This window comes from Idiotropiscis lumnitzeri, chromosome 9 (assembly GCF_059441095.1).
Source record: "Idiotropiscis lumnitzeri isolate Australia: NSW breed Sydney's pygmy pipehorse chromosome 9, RoL_Ilum_1.0, whole genome shotgun sequence".
Taxonomy (NCBI): domain Eukaryota; kingdom Metazoa; phylum Chordata; class Actinopteri; order Syngnathiformes; family Syngnathidae; genus Idiotropiscis; species Idiotropiscis lumnitzeri.
This window is the reverse complement of record NC_142399.1, coordinates 215,321-233,672: the sequence shown is the minus strand read 5'-3', so window position 1 is coordinate 233,672 and position 18,352 is coordinate 215,321. Positions and strand designations below refer to the sequence as shown.

Genomic DNA, 18,352 nt, shown 5'->3' with positions numbered 1-18,352 from the left:
CAAACTAAACTTGCTCATAACGACTCACATTTATTGTTCTGAATGGAAAAATAATGCAACAATCCATCCCGTAAAATAGCAAATAATCTACAAAAACAGCGTCGTGAATAATCTCATAAATGCGCAAAAAGTGAAGCGCAATTTAGCGAGGGCCGACGGCTGTTGAGGTTTTATTCCCATTGTCAACAAGTTACCTTGATTTCCTTCAGCTGACAGGGATGAACCACGGCAACCAGAACCCGATAGCGAGCCGCCGCTTCAGCACACTGGGCCAGAAGTGTTGTGGAAGCACGAAAGCCGTCGTCCGCTGTCACGGCACGGTCATCCTCCTGCGAGCATAGCACGCCGTGCCGGGTGGCCTCTAGTACCACGCCTCCTCGCTCCACCCGCCGGGCCTGACGAACGGCCCCGCCAGAACCGTCGGGAGAGCGGTGAGACGCACCGAAGAGCTCATCAAATCCTTGAGACGAGCGAGTGGGCTCGCTGAAGAGCTCGGGTGAGCCTGATGAGTGGGCCGCTGACGTCTGAGTGGGTTTAGTGGGCGGGGCTTCGGCAGCGCAACGAGTCGATTGGATGCCTCTGAGGAACAAGGCTTGGCTCAGGGTCCAAGTGGAAAGGTACTGGCTGAGGAGGGACAACTGCGATTCCGGCTGATCCGCTCGCAAACGCGAGTCGCCAAGAAGAGGCGACACTCGCTGGTCATCTGAGCGTTGCGACGACACGGCGCTCTGATGATTTGTTGAGGCCGAAGCCGCCTTAGGTGAGCGTTCATCCAGCACGCCGCCGCAGTCTTCATCTGAGGATCAGAATTGGAATCGGTTTACGTGTGCTGGCCACGAGTCAGTGCTGCAAAATGTTAGCGCTGGGACGAGAGGCGTGTTGTCGGGCGCACCGGCGGCGGGGACGAGGCGGCCTTCCCGCCAGGTAAGCTCCAGTTGTCTCCAGCGCCGAGGCCGCTCCAGCCGCACGCCGCCATCAGCAGGCGAGGGACGTGGCGCCCCCAGAAACGCGTGGACCTTGGGCCGCTCACACATTCTGACAGAGGAAGAAGAAGCGTTGTCGCCTCCTCGACGCTCTAAACGTCAACCAGGGAGAAAATGAGGAGTTCATAAAAAGCGAGGCGGGCAACGTTTATGATTAAGAGCCAACGAGAACGGGCACAAGAACACGGAAGCAATGCTTGTGCGTGTTCTTCCGGCGTTCCACAAACCAACGACGGCTGTTGGAAAACGACACGCGATTTACTTTTGAGGTCAGGTCGCGCACACTGTGATGGTGACTGACATCTTTGATCCTGGCGCCATCACAATGTTCAGAGGAGATTTCCATCTCTTGCTCCTCTTTCATGTGCCAACATCTGACACACGCACGCGCGCGCACACACACACACACACACACACACCCTCACACACGCGCGCACACACACACGTGCAACAAGAGAGACTCAAATTTGGAATGCCAAGAAAGTGCAGATGTGAAGGGAGCTACGGATTATCGTGATTGGAAATGATTGCATTTGGCTAAAATTGTTTTGTGTTTTACGTTCAGCACTTTGTACTTATTTGCATTTGTATTGGGCGGCACAGCAAATGAAAAAGTGTTCTCAGTTGGCGAATTGCAAGTCTGTCGTTTCTTTGCATTACGGAATCCTTCGCGTGCTTTTTGAGATCAATATTTATATTCTAATTCTTTGACATTTATTGACGATAAATCAACGAGCCAATTCATTATTGAAAGAAATAAATGGAATACCTTTCAATGAGATAATGTGACGAACCAGCCAGGCTGCAAAAAAATTGGGAAGGACACAACACAGCCAATTGAATCGGAAAATTCTTTTGGGAAACACCAGAGTGCAGACGAGGTAGCTAATGCTAAACTGAGCTAAAGTAAGCTAGGCTACGCTAGCGAGGTGCAACGTTGTCTTCCAGGTGAAGTAACCGAACAGGAAAAGGAAGAATACAAAGCAAAGGAGGAGGAGGCTTTTTTTTTTGTTCTTTTTTGGTGACGCGCCCACTTCCGCGTTGACTTGTCCAACTTTGTTTGCGGTCTCGTCACTTTTGGCGCAAACCTTGCCACTGAGCTCGCCACAGCCAACATGTATCGGCACAACTTGGCGGGGCTGCTCGCCCGGGCGACGGCAAACTTTTCCCGGTTGGCCGCCGCCGAGCCTGCGGCCCCCCAGCAGCCGCCGCGACACCACCGCGGCTACTCGCATCGGGCCGCCACGGAGCCCGGCGGTGGTGGTGGCGACAGCGACGTCGACGACCCCAACTTCTTTGCTATGGTGGAAGGCTTCTTCGACCGCGGAGCCGCTATCGTGGAGGACAAGCTGGTGGACGAGCTGAAGACGCGCGAGAGCGTCGACAGCAAGAGGAAGCGCGTGCGCGGGATTCTCAAGATCATCAAGCCGTGCAATCACGTCCTCAGTCTCAGCTTCCCCATCAAGAGGGACAGCGGCGAGTGGGAGGTCGTCGAGGGCTACCGCGCCCAGCACAGCCAGCACAGGACGCCCTGCAAGGGAGGTCAGACCGCAAAGGGGCGGGGGGTGTTGGGGGGCCGCATTCCGGGTGCTCACGTGCAACACGAACCCCAAATGCGCGTCGCGATGCTGACTGCAGAGCGCAGTTTCGGGCGTGGATCAACCTAAAGTTTGACTCCGCCCACACGCGTTCTCCACATCAAAGTGCTTTTTTCTTTCTTTTTCTTTCAACTATTTCCTTGGCGGCATTAACGACGCGACATCTAATGACGTATTTTTTTCCCCCAAACACTGACACATTGAAAATGTCAACACCATTCTCAAGCATGCGGTGAATGCGCCCTCTGCTGGGCACATGTGGTACTACTTGTCCGACTTTTGAGCCTAACTTTTGAACGCAGTGACCACAACACGCACAACCAACATCAACTTCCCATTTTCAGCCCCTGAACACGCTTTAGAAGCTTTCGAGGCTCTGTTCATCCACAATTGGACGTCATGTGGCCCCTTGGACCACTTCCGTCAAACAGTTCAGAGCTCAAAAAACAAAAGGCATAGAAGCAGTGCCCTGATCAGGAATGTCAACATTCGGGTCTGGCTGGCAGTTCGAGCACATCTCCAAAGACTTTTCTGATTTCTCTTCATTACCTTGATGACTGTTGATGATGATGAACCAAAAGCCAGTAAATCACGTAAATACTCAGCGAGCAGCCCTTTTGAACGCCAGAACTTGCGCTTGACGAGGTCATTTGCGCTTGTCCACTTCCGAGGCTACTTCACGAACAACTGCATGTCAATGACATGTTAGTCACGCAAACCTCGGCTGCAAAGAACCGTAACAAAAAGTAACTCTTGGCCCGCTTATTTCCGTAACATCCGTCAAAAATCTGCAAACATGTTGATTGTTCAAAGTAAAAGCAGAAATTTCAACACAGATAATCGCTTTGCTTTCATGCAAGACGACAAGAAGCTGAGAATGTTTAGAGAAGAAACCACAACTGGTGTTCCACAAGGCTCTGTTGTTTTGTTGTTTACGTTTCAGGGATCCGCTACAGCACCGACGTGTCTGTTGACGAGGTCAAAGCGTTGGCGTCGCTAATGACCTACAAGTGCGCTGTGGTTGGTCAGTCCAAACGTCATGCGGGCACTGCGGCGCACTTATAGTCGGGTGATTGACGGTTGATGTCTTGTAGATGTTCCTTTTGGTGGCGCAAAGGCCGGAGTCAAGATCAATCCCAAGAAATATTCCGTAAGTCAGCCTTGGTCTTTTTTTTTCCCTCCTCCTCCTCCTCCGTCAAGTTCGGCGTCGCCGCACGTTGGGCGTGTCATCGCAACGCCCACGTCTGTATTTGTCATCATGTGCGTTCTTGTGTCACGCGATGACCTCCATGTAGAGATCGTTCTAGTCGATTGTTTCCAGGACAACGAGTTGGAGAAGATCACCAGGAGGTTCACCGTGGAGCTCGCCAAGAAAGGCTTCATTGGTGAGTCCCCCCCAAAAAAAAGAAGCGTTCGAAATCAATTGTATCGATTCGTCCGAGCGCATCTGTCAGTACGCTTTGAAGAGATTTTCGGGGGCCGCCGTAGTTGGCAAGCGATGAACATGAATGGCGAATGTCTGTAATGCAGGACCCGGCATCGACGTTCCCGCTCCGGACATGGGCACGGGCGAGCGCGAGATGTCGTGGATCGCCGACACCTTCGCCACCACCATGGGCTACAATGTGAGTTGCGCCCGCGCTCGCACGCCGCCGGCCGGCTGCTGACCTTGAGTTCCCGCCGCAGGACATCAACGCTCACGCCTGCGTGACCGGCAAGCCCATCAGCCAAGGCGGCATCCACGGACGCATCTCGGCCACCGGAAGAGGCGTCTTGCACGGCATCGAGAACTTCGTCAACGAGGCGGCCTACATGAGCAAACTGGGAATGTGTCCCGGCTTCCGCGACAAGACTTTTGTCATTCAGGTAGCGAGCTGCCAATTTATTAGGAACGCTCTCCTTTTTTTTCTCCTTGAAATGAATGATTTGATGATTTTGCTGAGTTGGAGCGCGTCGGCGTCGGCCTAAACTTGTGCTTCAGGGTTTTGGCAATGTGGGTCTGCACTCCATGCGTTACCTTCACCGCTTCGGCGCCAAATGCGTGGGAGTGGGCGAGATCGACGGGAGTATCTGGAACTCGGACGGCATCGACCCCAAAGAACTGGAGGACTACAAGCTGGTGCGCCCCCCTACTTGCCCCTCCCCCTTCCCGCCTTCCCGTTGACAGAATGGAAAAAGTGAGCCGTGTGTGTCTCCAGGCCAACGGGACCATCGTCGGCTTCCCCAATTCTTCGCCATACGACGGCAGCATCCTGGAGGCCGACTGCGATATCCTCATTCCCGCCGCCGGCGAGAAGCAGCTCACCAAAAGAAACGCGGCCAACGTCAAGGCCAAGGTCGCTTTTCGGCATTCTTCTTCATTCTTTCATTGCTAGTGCTGAAGGCGTGTACGGTCGAGCATGAAGGCGCCGGTGTCGTCCTTGTTGTTTGCACAGATCATCGCCGAAGGCGCCAACGGTCCGACTACGCCCGAGGCAGACCGCATCTTCCTGGAAAGGAACATCCTGGTCATCCCGGTAAGACTCCGCCCACTAACTTATCCCTCCGCTATGCTAGCGCCGCTATGCTAACAACCCCCCCCCCCCAAATGCCCCACACAGGACATGTACTTGAATGCGGGCGGCGTGACCGTGTCGTACTTCGAGTGGCTGAAGAACCTCAATCACGTCAGTTACGGCCGCCTGACCTTCAAGTACGAGCGGGATTCCAACTACCACTTGCTGAGTGAGTGAGCGAGCGCTGCCTGTTGCGCAACACCTTTCAGCTTGATTCTCACACCTGACATTGATCATTTTGTTCACATGACTGGCGGAAAAAACAACGAGTCGCTGTAGCGACGTCACAACCCATTTTAATATTAGTCCTTTTGATAATGATCCCAATTGGCCGATGCCGATACCAATTAATTGTAGTCATGGATACTTGAAGCCGATATTCATTTGTTGGAAAAAAATGGTGTCAAAATTTGGAAAAATAAAAACTCCAAAACGTGACTTTAAGTACGTTTACTAAACTATTGGTGATGAACAACATGTTAAAGCTTTTTTAGCGTCTGCAAAGTTTGTCGCTTGGCCTCCCTCTGCTCGCGGGACCTCTTCCGCAGTGCGTGTGACTCGAGGTGAAAAAGCAAACAGGCGCTTACTGCTGATAGGCTGCACAAGGAACCAATCAAATGGTCCTGTGGGCGGGACAATCTGATTCTGCAGGCAGGGCCACCAGCAGAGAGCGAGAGCGAAAGATGTGCTGCGCTGCAACGGGCCAAAATAAACCAACTTTTAATTTATTGGTTTTTAAATTAAAACAAAGAAAGTCGATCCCCATAATGGGCAAAATGCCAAATATCGGCCTCAATAATTGGCCTGGAGATAATCGGTCTATCACTATTCTCGACAACATCAGTCAGGCCGAGCAAACGCTTGTGAAATTTCAGTAAGTCCACCGAGTGCAGCAGGACAAAGATTCGACGTCGCCGTGATTTGTTGACGGAAAACTGCTGCTGAGAAAAAGCTGAACGACAACTAGTCTGTCAAGGACGACATGTTTGGACTTGCGTTTCATTTTCAAGTTGTCACTTCATGTCAAAGGAAAGAGTCATGCAAAAATCAAGTCGCCACTAACGTTGCATGCATTTAGAAAAGAGGAATTTTTCCATTCTAAAAATTCCTCGTCAACAAATACTGAAAGTCTTGGACAGCAGTCAAATGCTATAAAACGTCTCTCATTTGTTTTACTTGTTAAGGGACCAAAAAACAATTTTTGCAGTCCCATTTTGAAACGAATTGGCCAAATAATTATTAATCTGCTTTTTTTTTCGGCCCCACCCAAAAAAAAAATCCCGTTTGTCGGGGCCAAGTGATGACATCATCGTCAACAGCTGGGAAGCGAAAATCTCGTTCCAGTTGACATGAATGCCGTCCACAATTTGGACTTTGTTTTCCTGTCTTGTCAACCGCTGCCTCCTCAGTGTTCAGCAGCGGCAGCAACAGCGGCAAGCACGTGAGCCGGCCCACCGCCGATAGAAAAAAGCGGGAGAAGCCCTCACGTTACGTTTGAGTGTGCAAAGTGGAAAAAGCCTCTCCGATTGAAGCCGCGACATGTTTTGGTGGTCTGCACTTATTTTCCGTCCTCAGTGTCCGTCCAGGAGAGTTTGGAGAGGAAGTTCGGCAAGCACGGCGGTGCCATTCCCATCGTTCCCACCTCGGAGTTCCAGGCACGCATCGCCGTAAGTACCGTACTTGAATGTGCCGGCCTCTTGCAAATGCGGACCCGCCAACGTAGACTTGGACGCCCGACCTACGTTGCATGTGGCGCCGTCGGATGAGAGGAAACGCCGACATGCATGCCAATGTTTTGCAGTCAAATGCACCTCTCAACTTTGTATGAACTGATGCTAATCGCTAGCATGTCAATGGCATTTTCCATTGTGTGTTAGCATTAAGCTAAGCCAAAGTCGTCAATTTCGCCAATTGTTTGAAATGGACTAAAGTATCATTCTCATGCTTTGAGGTTGACTTTTGCAACTCAACTTGAGCTCGAAGCTTCTTTTTGTCAACAGCTGTTCAACATGTGCCAAAGGGCAACTTATTGTCACCTTGCTCAGCGCTCGAGTCGTTCGTATGTTTGCGCTTGCGTGTGTGCTAATACCTGCGCTGTGCCGCAGGGGGCATCAGAGAAGGACATCGTCCACTCGGGCTTGGCCTTCACCATGGAGCGCTCGGCGAGGGTAACGCCCACTTGCTGACCTTCGACCTCGCCACCCTCAGCCTTTTGACCTTTGTCGTCTTCCCGCAGCAAATCATGCGCACGGCCAGCAGGTTCCGGCTGGGGTTGGACTTGCGAACGGCCGCCTACGTCAACGCCATCGAGAAAGTCTTCCAAGTTTACGCCGAGGCGGGACTCATCTTCACGTAGCTGTCAGTCACGCTCGCTCGCTTCCGGTTTCTGGCAGGATAACGACATCACCAGCCTTCAAAGAAAAGTTGCAGCAAAGGAAAAGAGCCAGAGTTAATTGGAATGATGATGATGATGATGACGTTTGTATGTCCAAAGTGGCCGTCTCATGTCCATGAGTTTAGATGTCATTTGATGGCATGTAAATATGCTTGTTTGGGGGTTTTTTCCACCTCTTTCAAGTTGCTTTGAACTTCAAATAGTCTTGTTATCATCAGCAGCAGCAGCAGCAAAAAGAAGGTCATGCAACTCTTCAAATGTTCCTTGGTGTGTTTTTCACAAGACGGAATTAAAGACTGACACCTGCACATGCGTATTGTCGTATGTTGACCAGTGACAACTCGTAGCACTTTCGCATTGCACCTATTCTCTGGTCTCAATAAACATTGGGTTTCTCGATGGCTCGGTCAGCCTCAGCGCTTTTGTTCTTCATGTCGCTATCTGGCCAATGAGAGCGCAACCACTGCTCGCGTTGAAAATTCCAACGACATTCTGAAAATGGTTTGCAAACAAGCACGCAAGCCTTAGTGTCATGTCTTAAATGCCACAAATGCTGCGAAGGGAGTTTTTATTGTATTTTTTTATACTAAAATGTTTGATTGACATCATACGCAACAGTATAGCTGCCACAACAACAACAAAAAAAAAGGAAGTTCCGTATCACAATATCACATTTTAACGTCATAAATTGATAAGTCTCAAATATTCACCCATTCTCTGGACCGCTTCTCCTCACAAGGGTCGCGCGCGTGCTGGAGCCTATTGACTTCGGGCAGTAGGCGGGGCTAACACCCTGAACTGGTCGCCAGCCAATCGCAGGGCACACATAGATGAACAACCATCCGCGCTCACACTCATACCTGAAGGCAATTCAGAGTGTCCTATCAAACTGCCAGGCATGTTTTTGGAACGTGGGAAACCGGACAACCCGGAGGAAAGCCACACAGGAAGGCTGGAGCCGGAATCGATCCCTGTACCTCTGCACTGTGAGGCCATCGTACGAACCACCTGGCCACCGTGCCGCCAAGTTTCAAATAACGAGATCAATTTAAGGAATGAAGACAAAAAAAAAACAATGACCTGCAAAGGAAGGAACTGCAAGTCAAACTTATAGGGTTACATCATGATCACATGACATTTATTACATGTAACGTAACGTGAAACTGAACTTTTTGTATGTGAGTGACTTTCTTCAATTCATGCTATCGTTCACGTTTGTTGTGGCGCCCCCCGTTGGCAAACGCAGCGTTTCGTTTCGATCGTGTCATGACGTCGGAAAAGGTTTACGCTGGAAGAATTTTTCTCAGTTTTGGTTGACCCGAGAAGTGATTGACGCAAAAACATCCACCTAGCTCTTACATATTTGTTTGTTTGTTTCTACAATGTTCTACGCTTTTAACTTAATCAACGGCAGTCAATGTTGGCCAAGCGAATTTACCAAAAAAAAAGAAAAACGTTTTTATTTACGTCCCAGTGGCGGAAACTTTTGGTTCGGAGGGCTTAGCCTGTGCACCAATCAGAGTTTCGGACTCTAACCGGAATTCCCCGCCATCTGTGGGGATTTCCACTCTGACTGACAGGCAGGCGGTTGCTGAGGCAACGCCGCTTCTTTCGGCCGACGGCGATAGTGAGCGCGAGCTGAGCTTCCGCTAAACGAGCATTCTTTTCAAAATAAGAGTGAGATTGTAACAAACAGAATCGCGCTCTCGTCGCTGCCAAATGTTTGATCCAAATATTTGGTGGAGCTTTTTAGGGAAGTTTGCCACTCACAAGTGAACAACGAATTTATGTTACTTATGTTACCACGTCAGATAAAGACGAAGGTTTAACCTTAAAAAAAATGTTTTGAAAGTTCTCACGGGAAGTGTAAGTGCTTCCTTTCCTGTTTTGTTTTCGACTTGGCGACACTTCGGCTGATTTTGGAGTTTCAACAAGTATTCTGCTATCAGAAAAGGCAAGTAAAATCACTGTTTTATCATCTCAGCCACATTGCGTTTTGATTGACCAATATAATAAGAAGAAAAAGCAGATAACAATAATCCGTGACTAACTTGTACGTGTGGCCTAAGGCACTTATCGGGAACTCGTCAATAGGGATCAATAACATGCTCAGAGCTCAGCAATTACCCGAAAAACAGGACTGGGCCGCCCGAGGGGGGAGGGGGGGGTCGACGGCGTGTGCGCGCGTGTGTGCGCGCGCGTGTGTGCACGCGCGCGCGCACCAGCTCGATTTGCCTGAGAAGGCGGTAAACCCCGGACTGGTCGCCAACTATTGTCTTGTCACATCGATGACCAAAATACTGGACGCCTGTCAGTCAGGTCACATGCACAAACAATGGACTGGTTGCCAATGAATCAGGAAACGTAGAGACAAATTGACTGGTCTCCAGTCATCAACAGGTCAGGTGTACACAAATTGAATGGTCGCCAGCCAGCAACAGGTCACTCACGTCTACCCAAATGGATTGGTCTCTGGTCGTTAAAAGGTCACATAGAACAGACTGGTCGCCAGTCAGTCATGTCTAGACAAATGGAAGTGAAGGGATAGTGAAGAAGATGATGATCACGTTGAATGTTTTTTTTTCTTGTAAGAAAGCAAACAAGTCATGTGAAAGTCAAACTTCTTTTCTTCTCTGCTCGCTCGCTCGCACGCTCGCAGGATGACAGAAGCTCAGATGATCAACGGCTACGACAGCGACGTGAGTTTTTGTTTCCTTTTGATTGGACTGACGACTGGTCAACACGCTAAAGTCACGTCAACGCTAACGTAGCACGCTAATGCTCATTGGCATGTCGCTCGTGTAGCAGTTGCAGTTCAACTTGACGCCATATGAATACATTCCTCCTGTGGACGTGAAGACCGAAGCGTACGTACCTGAGACAGGTAATCACGTCTCACGGTGATGACATCATCAATGTCGCGGACGTGCGGCGCCGCCCGCTAACTTGTCTGCGGCGTGGGTTTGTGTTACAGCGCATGGCCCTTACATCCAAATCATCGAGGAGCCCAAACAGGTGAGCGGCTAACGAATAAGCGGAAGAATGCGGAGGACGGCGTTCTCGTCATCTTCTTCTCGTCTTTTGCCAGCGCGGCTTTCGCTTTCGTTACGAGTGCGAGGGGCCATCGCACGGCGGCCTGCCGGGAGCCTCCAGCGAGAAAAACCGAAGGACGTACCCCACCGTCAAGGTGAGCCACCGCCGCTCCCGATGACGTTGCGTGACGTCCTGGCTGACTTCCTTTGCGTGTGCGTGCGCCAGATTAACAACTACGTGGGCCACGCACGCGTGGAGGTCCAGTTGGTGACCCACACGGACCCGCCGCGCGTGCACGCTCACAGCCTGGTGGGACGCCACTGCAACGAGAACGGGACGTGCACCCTGGACGTGGGACCCAACGACCTGACCGCCTCGTCAGTATCGTTCGCCCTCGCCGTCGTTCTTTACGACTTTTTGGGACACTTTGGCAAGTGCGCTCAACCCGTTGCAGTTTCAGCAACTTGGGCATCCTCCACGTGACCAAGAAAGGCGTGGTGGAGGTTCTGACGCGTCGGCTGCGCGATGAGTGGCGTCGGCGTCGGGGAGGCTCCGCCCACCTGACGCCATCCGAGGAGAGTTCCCTGAGCAAGGACGCCAAGGAGCTTTCCAAAATGGTGGACCTCAACATCGTCAGGCTCAAGTTCACCGCCTTCCTTAAGGACAGCAACGGAGGGTTCACGCGAGCCCTCAAGGCCGTCGTTTCCAACCCCATCTACGACAGCAGTGGGTCCCGCCCCCTGCGCTGAGTCCCGCCCTCTGCCCTTGTCCATTCACCCCCCTTTCTTTTTCTTGCCGCCAGAATCTCCCAACGCGTCCAACCTGAAGATCTCCCGCATCGACAAGACGTGCGGATCCGTGCTCGGAGGCGACGAGATCTTCCTCCTGTGCGACAAAGTCCAAAAAGGTGCCGTCCCGTTTTCAGAACAACACCGATTCGAGTATTCACCGACACCCCGAGCACTTTTGACAGCTCATTGTGAACCGAGACCTTTCCTTTTTCCTTTTGGACAAACGATTTGTCAATGCGTCACAGCAACGCGACCACTTTTGAGGAGGACTTTAGTCCGCGTCCCATTTCTTTTTTTTTTGGGGTCTAAGTGTCGGCGAGTGGCATCTGCAGCCTTCACAAAAACTCGATACGCGAAAATGAGGCCGGCCGCGTTCCAGCAAAGCTCCCGAATCGCAAGCTAACGAAGACGCGAAGGAGGAAAATGACGGCTGCGCTTGCACAAAATCTTTGATCTTGCCACAAAATGTGGCGGCGCCGAGTCGAGTCGTTAACGGACGCATTTCGTTTGCATCGTGAGCCGCTTTTGTCCGCTTTCGACGGGTTGAGCCACTTTAGCACGTTCATCGGGACGCGGGGGGTGATGCAACGGCGCTCATGGAAGGCCGCGTGATTTTTCACCACAGACGACATCGAGATTCGCTTCTACGAGGACGAGGACGGCGGCTGGGAGGCGTTTGGCGACTTTGCTCCGACGGACGTCCACAAGCAGGCGAGTCAATCGGCCGCATCCGCGAGAGAGCGCGCGTGACCTCGGCCGCCCTCTTTCCTTCCTCAGTACGCCATCGTGTTCAAGACGCCGCCATACCACACCGCCGAGCTGGAGCGGCCCGTCACCGTCTTCTTGCAACTCAAGAGGAAAAAGGCGGGCGACTGCAGCGACCCCAAACACTTCACGTACATCCCGCATGTTCAAGGTCAGCCGCATCGCTTTCCTTCCTTCCTTCCTCCTCCTTCTCCTCCTCTTCCTTCGCTAGCAAACGTGCACCACATAAAAATAAACCAATTCGGTCGGACATGTTTTGAGCACAACAGTCCGTCCTGGTCGCCGATAGCGACGGACAGCCGGCACGCGTTTCCTTCACGACAAAACCACCAGACCCTTTTTGAGGGTCGCATTTTTGGAGCCAAAACGCAAAGAAGACCGCCATCGTGCTCGTGCGCGACTAGGACGGCGGACGTGTCGTTTTGTGGTGGACAGTGAGATTTGATTCCGCACCGATCGGCGGCCCGCTGCGCCTCTTTCCCTTTTCTTTGGAGTCTCGCGATTGGTTTGGAATTGGTTGAACGAAGGCTCGTCCAAATCTCTCTCTCTCTCTCCGCGGTCGCGTTCAGACAAAGAGGAGGTGCTGAAGAAGAAGCAAAAGCCCCTCCCCCACTATGAGCCCTGGCAAGGAGGCGGTGAACGAGGAGGAGGCGGCGGCAACGGCTTTGGAGGGGGAGGAGCCACAGGAGAAGGTGAGGCCAACGCTCACAACCGATGCCGAAACCGAAAGCTCACCGTTGGCCGTTTGTCTCTTTGAGGTTTTCACTTCAGCCAGCGCATGAACGGTGCGCCGGGGGGAGGAGCCGGAGGAGGCGGAGTTTACTATTCGGGAAACGTCGTCGGCTTTAGAGGTGGAGCGCGCGCGGCGGGCTCGGCCCCCCAGCGCAGGCAGCTGTCAATTTTCGGTACGCGCGTCTACACGTCATCATGTTGCCAAAATGTCGACAGTCACACGAAACGAGGGCCGACCATCTTCGTGGTCACGATGTGACATCACGTGACCTTCACGTTGTCAGATGTCATGACGTGTTCTTTGCCTGCGGTCACACGTCACTGACTTGCGTTGTCCCGCGTGTCACCCGCAGCCGCCGCGTTCCAGGCCGGAGCTCATCAAGCACGTGCCGCCCTCCTGCGCTACTGCGCAAGCGGCGACGCCCGCTTCCTTCTGGGCCTACACGGACGCCTGTGCGGCACGCGTGACGCCGGCGGAGACACGTCAGTCACACTCGACGCCCCGAGCCGTCGCCAGCCGCCACCCTTTCTGACGTCCCGCCTCTTTTCCTACCGCAGTCCCCTGCACCTGTCCATCATCCACCAGCAAACGGCCGTCACCTGCCAGCTGATTGACACGTCGCTTAGCGACGGGCGGCGACGCGTGCTCAACGTCGCCAACCACCTGCGACAGGTCGGTCACGCTGATCTCATCTGAGCTCGCTGCTAAATGGAACGTGACGGCGTAAAATGAATCTCGTGAAATCGACGGATGCGTCTCGAAATAAATCACGCGACGCGTGCATGTGATTTGACCGTCAGACGGCGCTCCACCTGGCGGTGCTGACACGTCAACCGTGTGTTGTGGAGGCGCTGATGAGGGCGGGGGCGGACCCCGGCCTGCAGGACAGAGACGGCCGCTGCCCGCTGCACCTGGCGGCGCTGGGCGGCGATGTCGCCACTTTACGCGCCGCGCTGGCCCACCTGGGGGAAGGACACGCCCACCTCTTGACAACCGCCGATTACCACGGTGAATGGGCGGGGAAGCGCCGATCACGTGCCGCTACGTGTCATCGTGCGTCCTCAGTTCTTGTCCATGTGTTGTAACGTGTCACATGTCGGCGTTTTGTGACGCCTCATCAGTCCGTCAGTTGTCGTTCATCCACACGCACACGTACGTCATAAACGTGACGTACGTCATAAACGTGACGTACGTCAATGTTTCTTGCTCGCATCATTTGTCATTTCCGTGTGTCGTCGCGTCAGGTATGGCGCCCCTTCACCTGGCGGTTCGCCGTGACGGCCATCGTTGTCTGCGCACGCTGGTGGAGAGCGGCGCCAAGGTCAACGCGGCCGAGCTGAAGGGCGGTCACACGGCTCTGCACATGGCCGTCAATCAAAAGCTCCTCAAGGTCGCCTGCACGCTCGTCACCGAGGTAGCGCAAGTACACGCACACGCACGCGATCACGATCACGCTCTGCCAATTGTGCCAAATGACTCTCTGTGGCGTGTTGCCTTGACGTGATGATGATCCTCAGCTCTTTTCTTTTGGCAGTTGAAGGCAGACGTGAACGCTCGCACTTTTGGAGGAAACACGCCGCTTCACCTCGCCGCCGCCGCACACGCGCACACGTTGTGCTCCGTTCTGCTCGCTGCCGGTACGCATTCACGCAGCCTCGCTCTGTCTTTCTCACACACACGGGCGTTTTCTTCTCGGGAGCACCCGACGCATCTTGCCATATTTCACTTTTTTCAGTTCAAAACAATTTTCCCGGCGCTCTTGTTTTATGTCGCCTTTCACTTGCAACGGGACCGCGCCGCTCGCCGACAAGTTGTGGCGTCGTAGATGAGCTCTGCCGCCATTTCAAAGCGCGACAACGTCGCCGCGCATTCGCGTCAAGATCGTCGAGCATTCGCAGACCTTTGACATGAGGCTCGTTCGGATTGGCGCAAGGAACCGACGCTAGCAACCTCGTCAACCCCGAGAAAATTGGGAATCCGTGTGAAGCGGTGACCTTTCACGAAGATGTGAGAACACCCAGCGGGGAACGGCGACTGTCTTTCACACGCGCACGCGCACGGATCGGTTTTGCGTTCAGGTGCCGACAAAGACATGGAGAACGACGAGCCGCTCGTTTTTAGCTCCTCGGATGACGACGACGACGACAAAGATCGTGAGGGTGAGGAGGCGGGGGCATTCTCGCAGCCAATCCACTGCCGGAAGAGACGAGTGGGCGGTCACACGGCGCTGGACCTGGCCAAATGTCACAAGGTAGCGAGCTCCCTTCAAAATAAAAACGGTTGTGCCCTTCAAAGTAAAAGCGTGGCCGTGTGATGTAACGCGACAGGTCAGAAAGTTGCTGACGACCACGTCCGCTCATCATGTGACCAAGAAGATCAAAGACAAACCAGGTGCGTCCTTTACTTGTCATTCACATCACCCGTCTGTCATTCACGTGCTATCGAGCCACGTGTCGTTCACATGTCGTCATGTTAGTTCTCATGTGCGAGCGTGTCATGCTCTCTCATCGCATTCGCGTGGCGTCAACCATCGTGTGTCACTTGTCACGTGGTATTCACACGGTCCTGACGTGACATCAACAGGGTCTTCAGACACTCTCATGTTGCTCACGTGTGGTCATGTCTCCCACATGTGCTAAGCATGTGTAGCGTTCCTTTCCAAGTGACGTGAGCGCGCGTGTTTTTGCCGCCGCGGTGACGCACTAGACGGCGAGCGTTGGCACGTGGATGCGTGCACGTTGCGTGACCTGGTGGAGGTGCTGAGCGATGCCGGCGTTCCGTGGAAAAAACTGGCCGACAAACTGGGAATGAAGACGCTGGCTCACCTCTACCAGGATAGCCCCGCCCCCTACCACAGCCTCCTGCAACACTACCAGGTCGGGACGCCTCATGCCAACTTGTAGACTTAAACATCTCGTCACCCTTTCCTCATCTTCCTCTCTGTCACCGCCATGGTGGTGATGACATCATGGCACGTGTGCGCGCAGCTCGGTGGCGGTCCCGTGGAAGATGTGCTGGAAGCTTTGGAGTCATTGGGCGTCCATGATGGCGTCCGCCTGCTGCGCCGTCACCATCGCCCGGACGCGCACGCGCCGCAAGACAAACTCAGACAAGGTGCCGACAAACACAATAAGCAAGATGGATGAGGGAACACGGGTCGCATATCGGCTCGGCTCCTCTCGTTAACTCAAGATTCATTTGAATTTGTCTTAATGCAGTTAAACATTTTTCCAAAAACGAAAATAACTCGCAAATATTGTACCGTATTCGCGGTGCATCTTTAGTTTGGAGACTTGTTTCAAAGAAAGATGACGCCGTTTAGATCGTATTTGAGGGTAAAAGAAAGTCTTTGAATGAAATAATCTTCATATTTGGTGATTGTACATTCATTTTAAGATATTCAAGTCAACATCTGTTCGAAAAATGAGAGCCAGAGAGAGGTCCAATTAAGTCTTGCACGAAATGTAGCCGAAAAAGGCGCTTTTTGATAATAATTGTGCACAATGCATTCATCCAAGTAACGACCGTTTTCTTTATTTGTCACCCCTCGCATACCTTTTTGCAGTGTTTTTCTTAACTTGATTCTTTTTTATTTTGATGTCGCTTTTCAATTGTATAATGCATAATCTCGCCTGGTAAACTCCTCCACCTGCACTCACATCCAGTTAGTCGTCATCAATGCATAACATTTGGTTTGTTGTGGCGTCCAACTAAAATGAGGCCACGGCAGGCGAAGACAAGAGGAGTTGAAACATTAATGACGCGCATCCCAACTATTATATCGTTGCTATCTTGACTGTTTGTAGGAAAATGACAGGCACTTACTTCAGTTGCCATTCAAGGTCGCTCTCTCTCCGCAACACGAGTTGGCCGACGTTCGACGTTTGTTTCACTCACAAGTTCATTCCACATGTGCGCTCACAGTTGCTTTCGACGATGTTTTACGCTCAGCAAAAAGTTTCTTCCCTGTGCTCCGCCCCACCACAAACAATCATTACCCACAGGTGTGTGCACATCCTGATAAGAAAGACCACTCCCCCTCCCCGTGACACCACCAATCACAGTGAAAGTGGAGTGTGCGCACACTTGGCGCGTGCACAACACACAAGCATGCGTCGCACAAATCACCATCTGGCTCCTACATGCGGTGTGGAGTTTTTTAAGGAGTTGGTTACGATCTAAAATGTCGACTTCCCCTTGACAGAAGAGACCATTTGTTTGGTGTGTTTCAGCAAGATAAGAAATTCGGATTAGTTTTGTTGCATTTAGGGAAATTTCACAAGTGCAGAGACTTAAGAACACGTTCTGTAAAGCTTTGCAATTGATTATGCACAGAAAAGCCCTTTCCATTTTCTTTATTAGAAATGTTTGATTTGTTCTAGAAAATCCTCTTGCAAATATATTTGTAATTCAATATTTTCGTTACATTGTTATACTTGGAATGCTCACTCTATGTCAAGCAATTGATTGCCTTGTTTGTTTGTGCATAATTAATCAAGAAAATTCAAAACAAACAAACATTTAGGCCTGCCCAAATTGGCAACGGAGGCTCCAATGAGGAACCTTTGAAGGCGTCAGGAGGCCCAGCATGCAAATTCTTTCTCGAATTTGGAAATAAAAATGCGGTTGAGTCGCGCCGTAAGTGACGTCATGCGGCCGAAAATGAATACTAGAGGACAATTGCAAAAAATGAAGTAGATGTTGATCTTTACCTGTTTTACATGTGACGCTCGAGCAAGTGCTGCCAGAAAATATTTAAGGTCGGCATCAATATCAAGTCGGCTTTGGAGCCAAAACTTTGTTTCCATTTCACAACATTTCTGAACAATCCTTGGTCGCGAGACTTGTGGCATGGAAAGCCTTTTGGCAGTGGACATTTGAACACAAACGGTGGCAGCCACAACATTTGTCGACAGACAAAAAACAATTCTTTAACTTCTGCAAAGAGCGACTAATATACAGAATCTTACTGAGTCACTGAGAGTTGTGGCAACTCTTCTGTAGAATTGCACGTCTAACGCTGCCCCTCCGTGGCGGGCAGCACAATTTGAAGCATGAAATCATAACGTACAAACGCTTCAATTCTTTATATTCTATTGAATGATGTTATTGGTCACAAATGTTCCATCGCTTACAATTGGGGAAAAACATTTGGATGTTGAACTCTTAACTCAAGGCACCACTCTGTTTTGATGTTTGTTGTCTTTGCTCCAATCAGAATCGACGGTGGACAGCGGCTTCAGCAGTCAACCAATAGAAGACGAGCAGCCGGCTGCAGCCAATCACTGAGTGGAAGGGAAGGTATCAGCATGACACGGCTGTGATGTCACCCACTCGGAAAAAAAGAAATAAATAAAACGCATTTTTTAATTGTTCTCCACATGACCAACTTTTTGATTTGAGCATCAATGAGAAACATTTTGTTCTTGAAATAAATATTGCTGATGTTGACGTTTGAATGAAGAGGATCAATAAAAATATGCAATAGTTGCACACGCG

General features: G+C 51.5%; 3 protein-coding genes across 6 annotated transcripts in view; 2 read left to right on the top strand and 1 right to left on the bottom strand.

The window, feature by feature from the left end:
- Positions 1 to 2,657, bottom strand: part of shld2 (shieldin complex subunit 2) — a 38,829-nt gene extending 36,172 nt beyond the window's left edge. For all 4 annotated transcript variants that reach the window (XR_015845020.1, XR_015845021.1, XM_088304317.1 and 1 more), the window contains exons 1-3: positions 1,753 to 2,657; positions 893 to 1,075; positions 195 to 796 (exon numbers count right to left, since the gene is read on the bottom strand). Coding sequence is in view for 2 of the 4 variants with exons in the window: in XM_088304317.1 (XP_088160443.1) it covers positions 195 to 796; positions 893 to 1,034 (744 nt within the window). In the remaining 2 variants the exon portion in view is untranslated. The remainder of the gene's footprint in view (positions 1 to 194; positions 797 to 892; positions 1,076 to 1,752) is intronic.
- On the top strand, positions 1,522 to 7,633 carry glud1a (glutamate dehydrogenase 1a). Its single transcript, XM_088304318.1, has 13 exons — positions 1,522 to 2,525; positions 3,525 to 3,605; positions 3,676 to 3,731; positions 3,903 to 3,966; positions 4,112 to 4,206; positions 4,268 to 4,447; positions 4,563 to 4,700; positions 4,780 to 4,917; positions 5,017 to 5,097; positions 5,182 to 5,305; positions 6,712 to 6,803; positions 7,242 to 7,304; positions 7,373 to 7,633. The coding sequence occupies exons 1-13, from the start codon at positions 2,099 to 2,101 to the stop codon at positions 7,490 to 7,492; spliced, it is 1,659 nt and encodes a 552-aa protein (XP_088160444.1). The 5' UTR covers positions 1,522 to 2,098; the 3' UTR covers positions 7,493 to 7,633.
- A 1,735-nt stretch (positions 7,634 to 9,368) lies between these two features.
- Positions 9,369 to 18,346, top strand: nfkb2 (nuclear factor of kappa light polypeptide gene enhancer in B-cells 2 (p49/p100)). Its single transcript, XM_088304402.1, has 22 exons — positions 9,369 to 9,485; positions 10,191 to 10,230; positions 10,337 to 10,415; positions 10,506 to 10,546; positions 10,620 to 10,718; positions 10,790 to 10,941; positions 11,019 to 11,290; positions 11,367 to 11,471; positions 11,981 to 12,066; positions 12,133 to 12,271; positions 12,690 to 12,812; positions 12,879 to 13,025; positions 13,206 to 13,335; positions 13,411 to 13,525; positions 13,654 to 13,861; positions 14,098 to 14,267; positions 14,388 to 14,490; positions 14,932 to 15,104; positions 15,181 to 15,244; positions 15,560 to 15,729; positions 15,841 to 15,967; positions 18,072 to 18,346. Exons 2-22 carry the CDS (start codon positions 10,192 to 10,194, stop codon positions 18,140 to 18,142), a joined length of 2,613 nt encoding a protein of 870 aa, XP_088160528.1. The 5' UTR covers positions 9,369 to 9,485; position 10,191; the 3' UTR covers positions 18,143 to 18,346.
- The last annotated feature ends 6 nt before the right edge of the window (positions 18,347 to 18,352 follow it).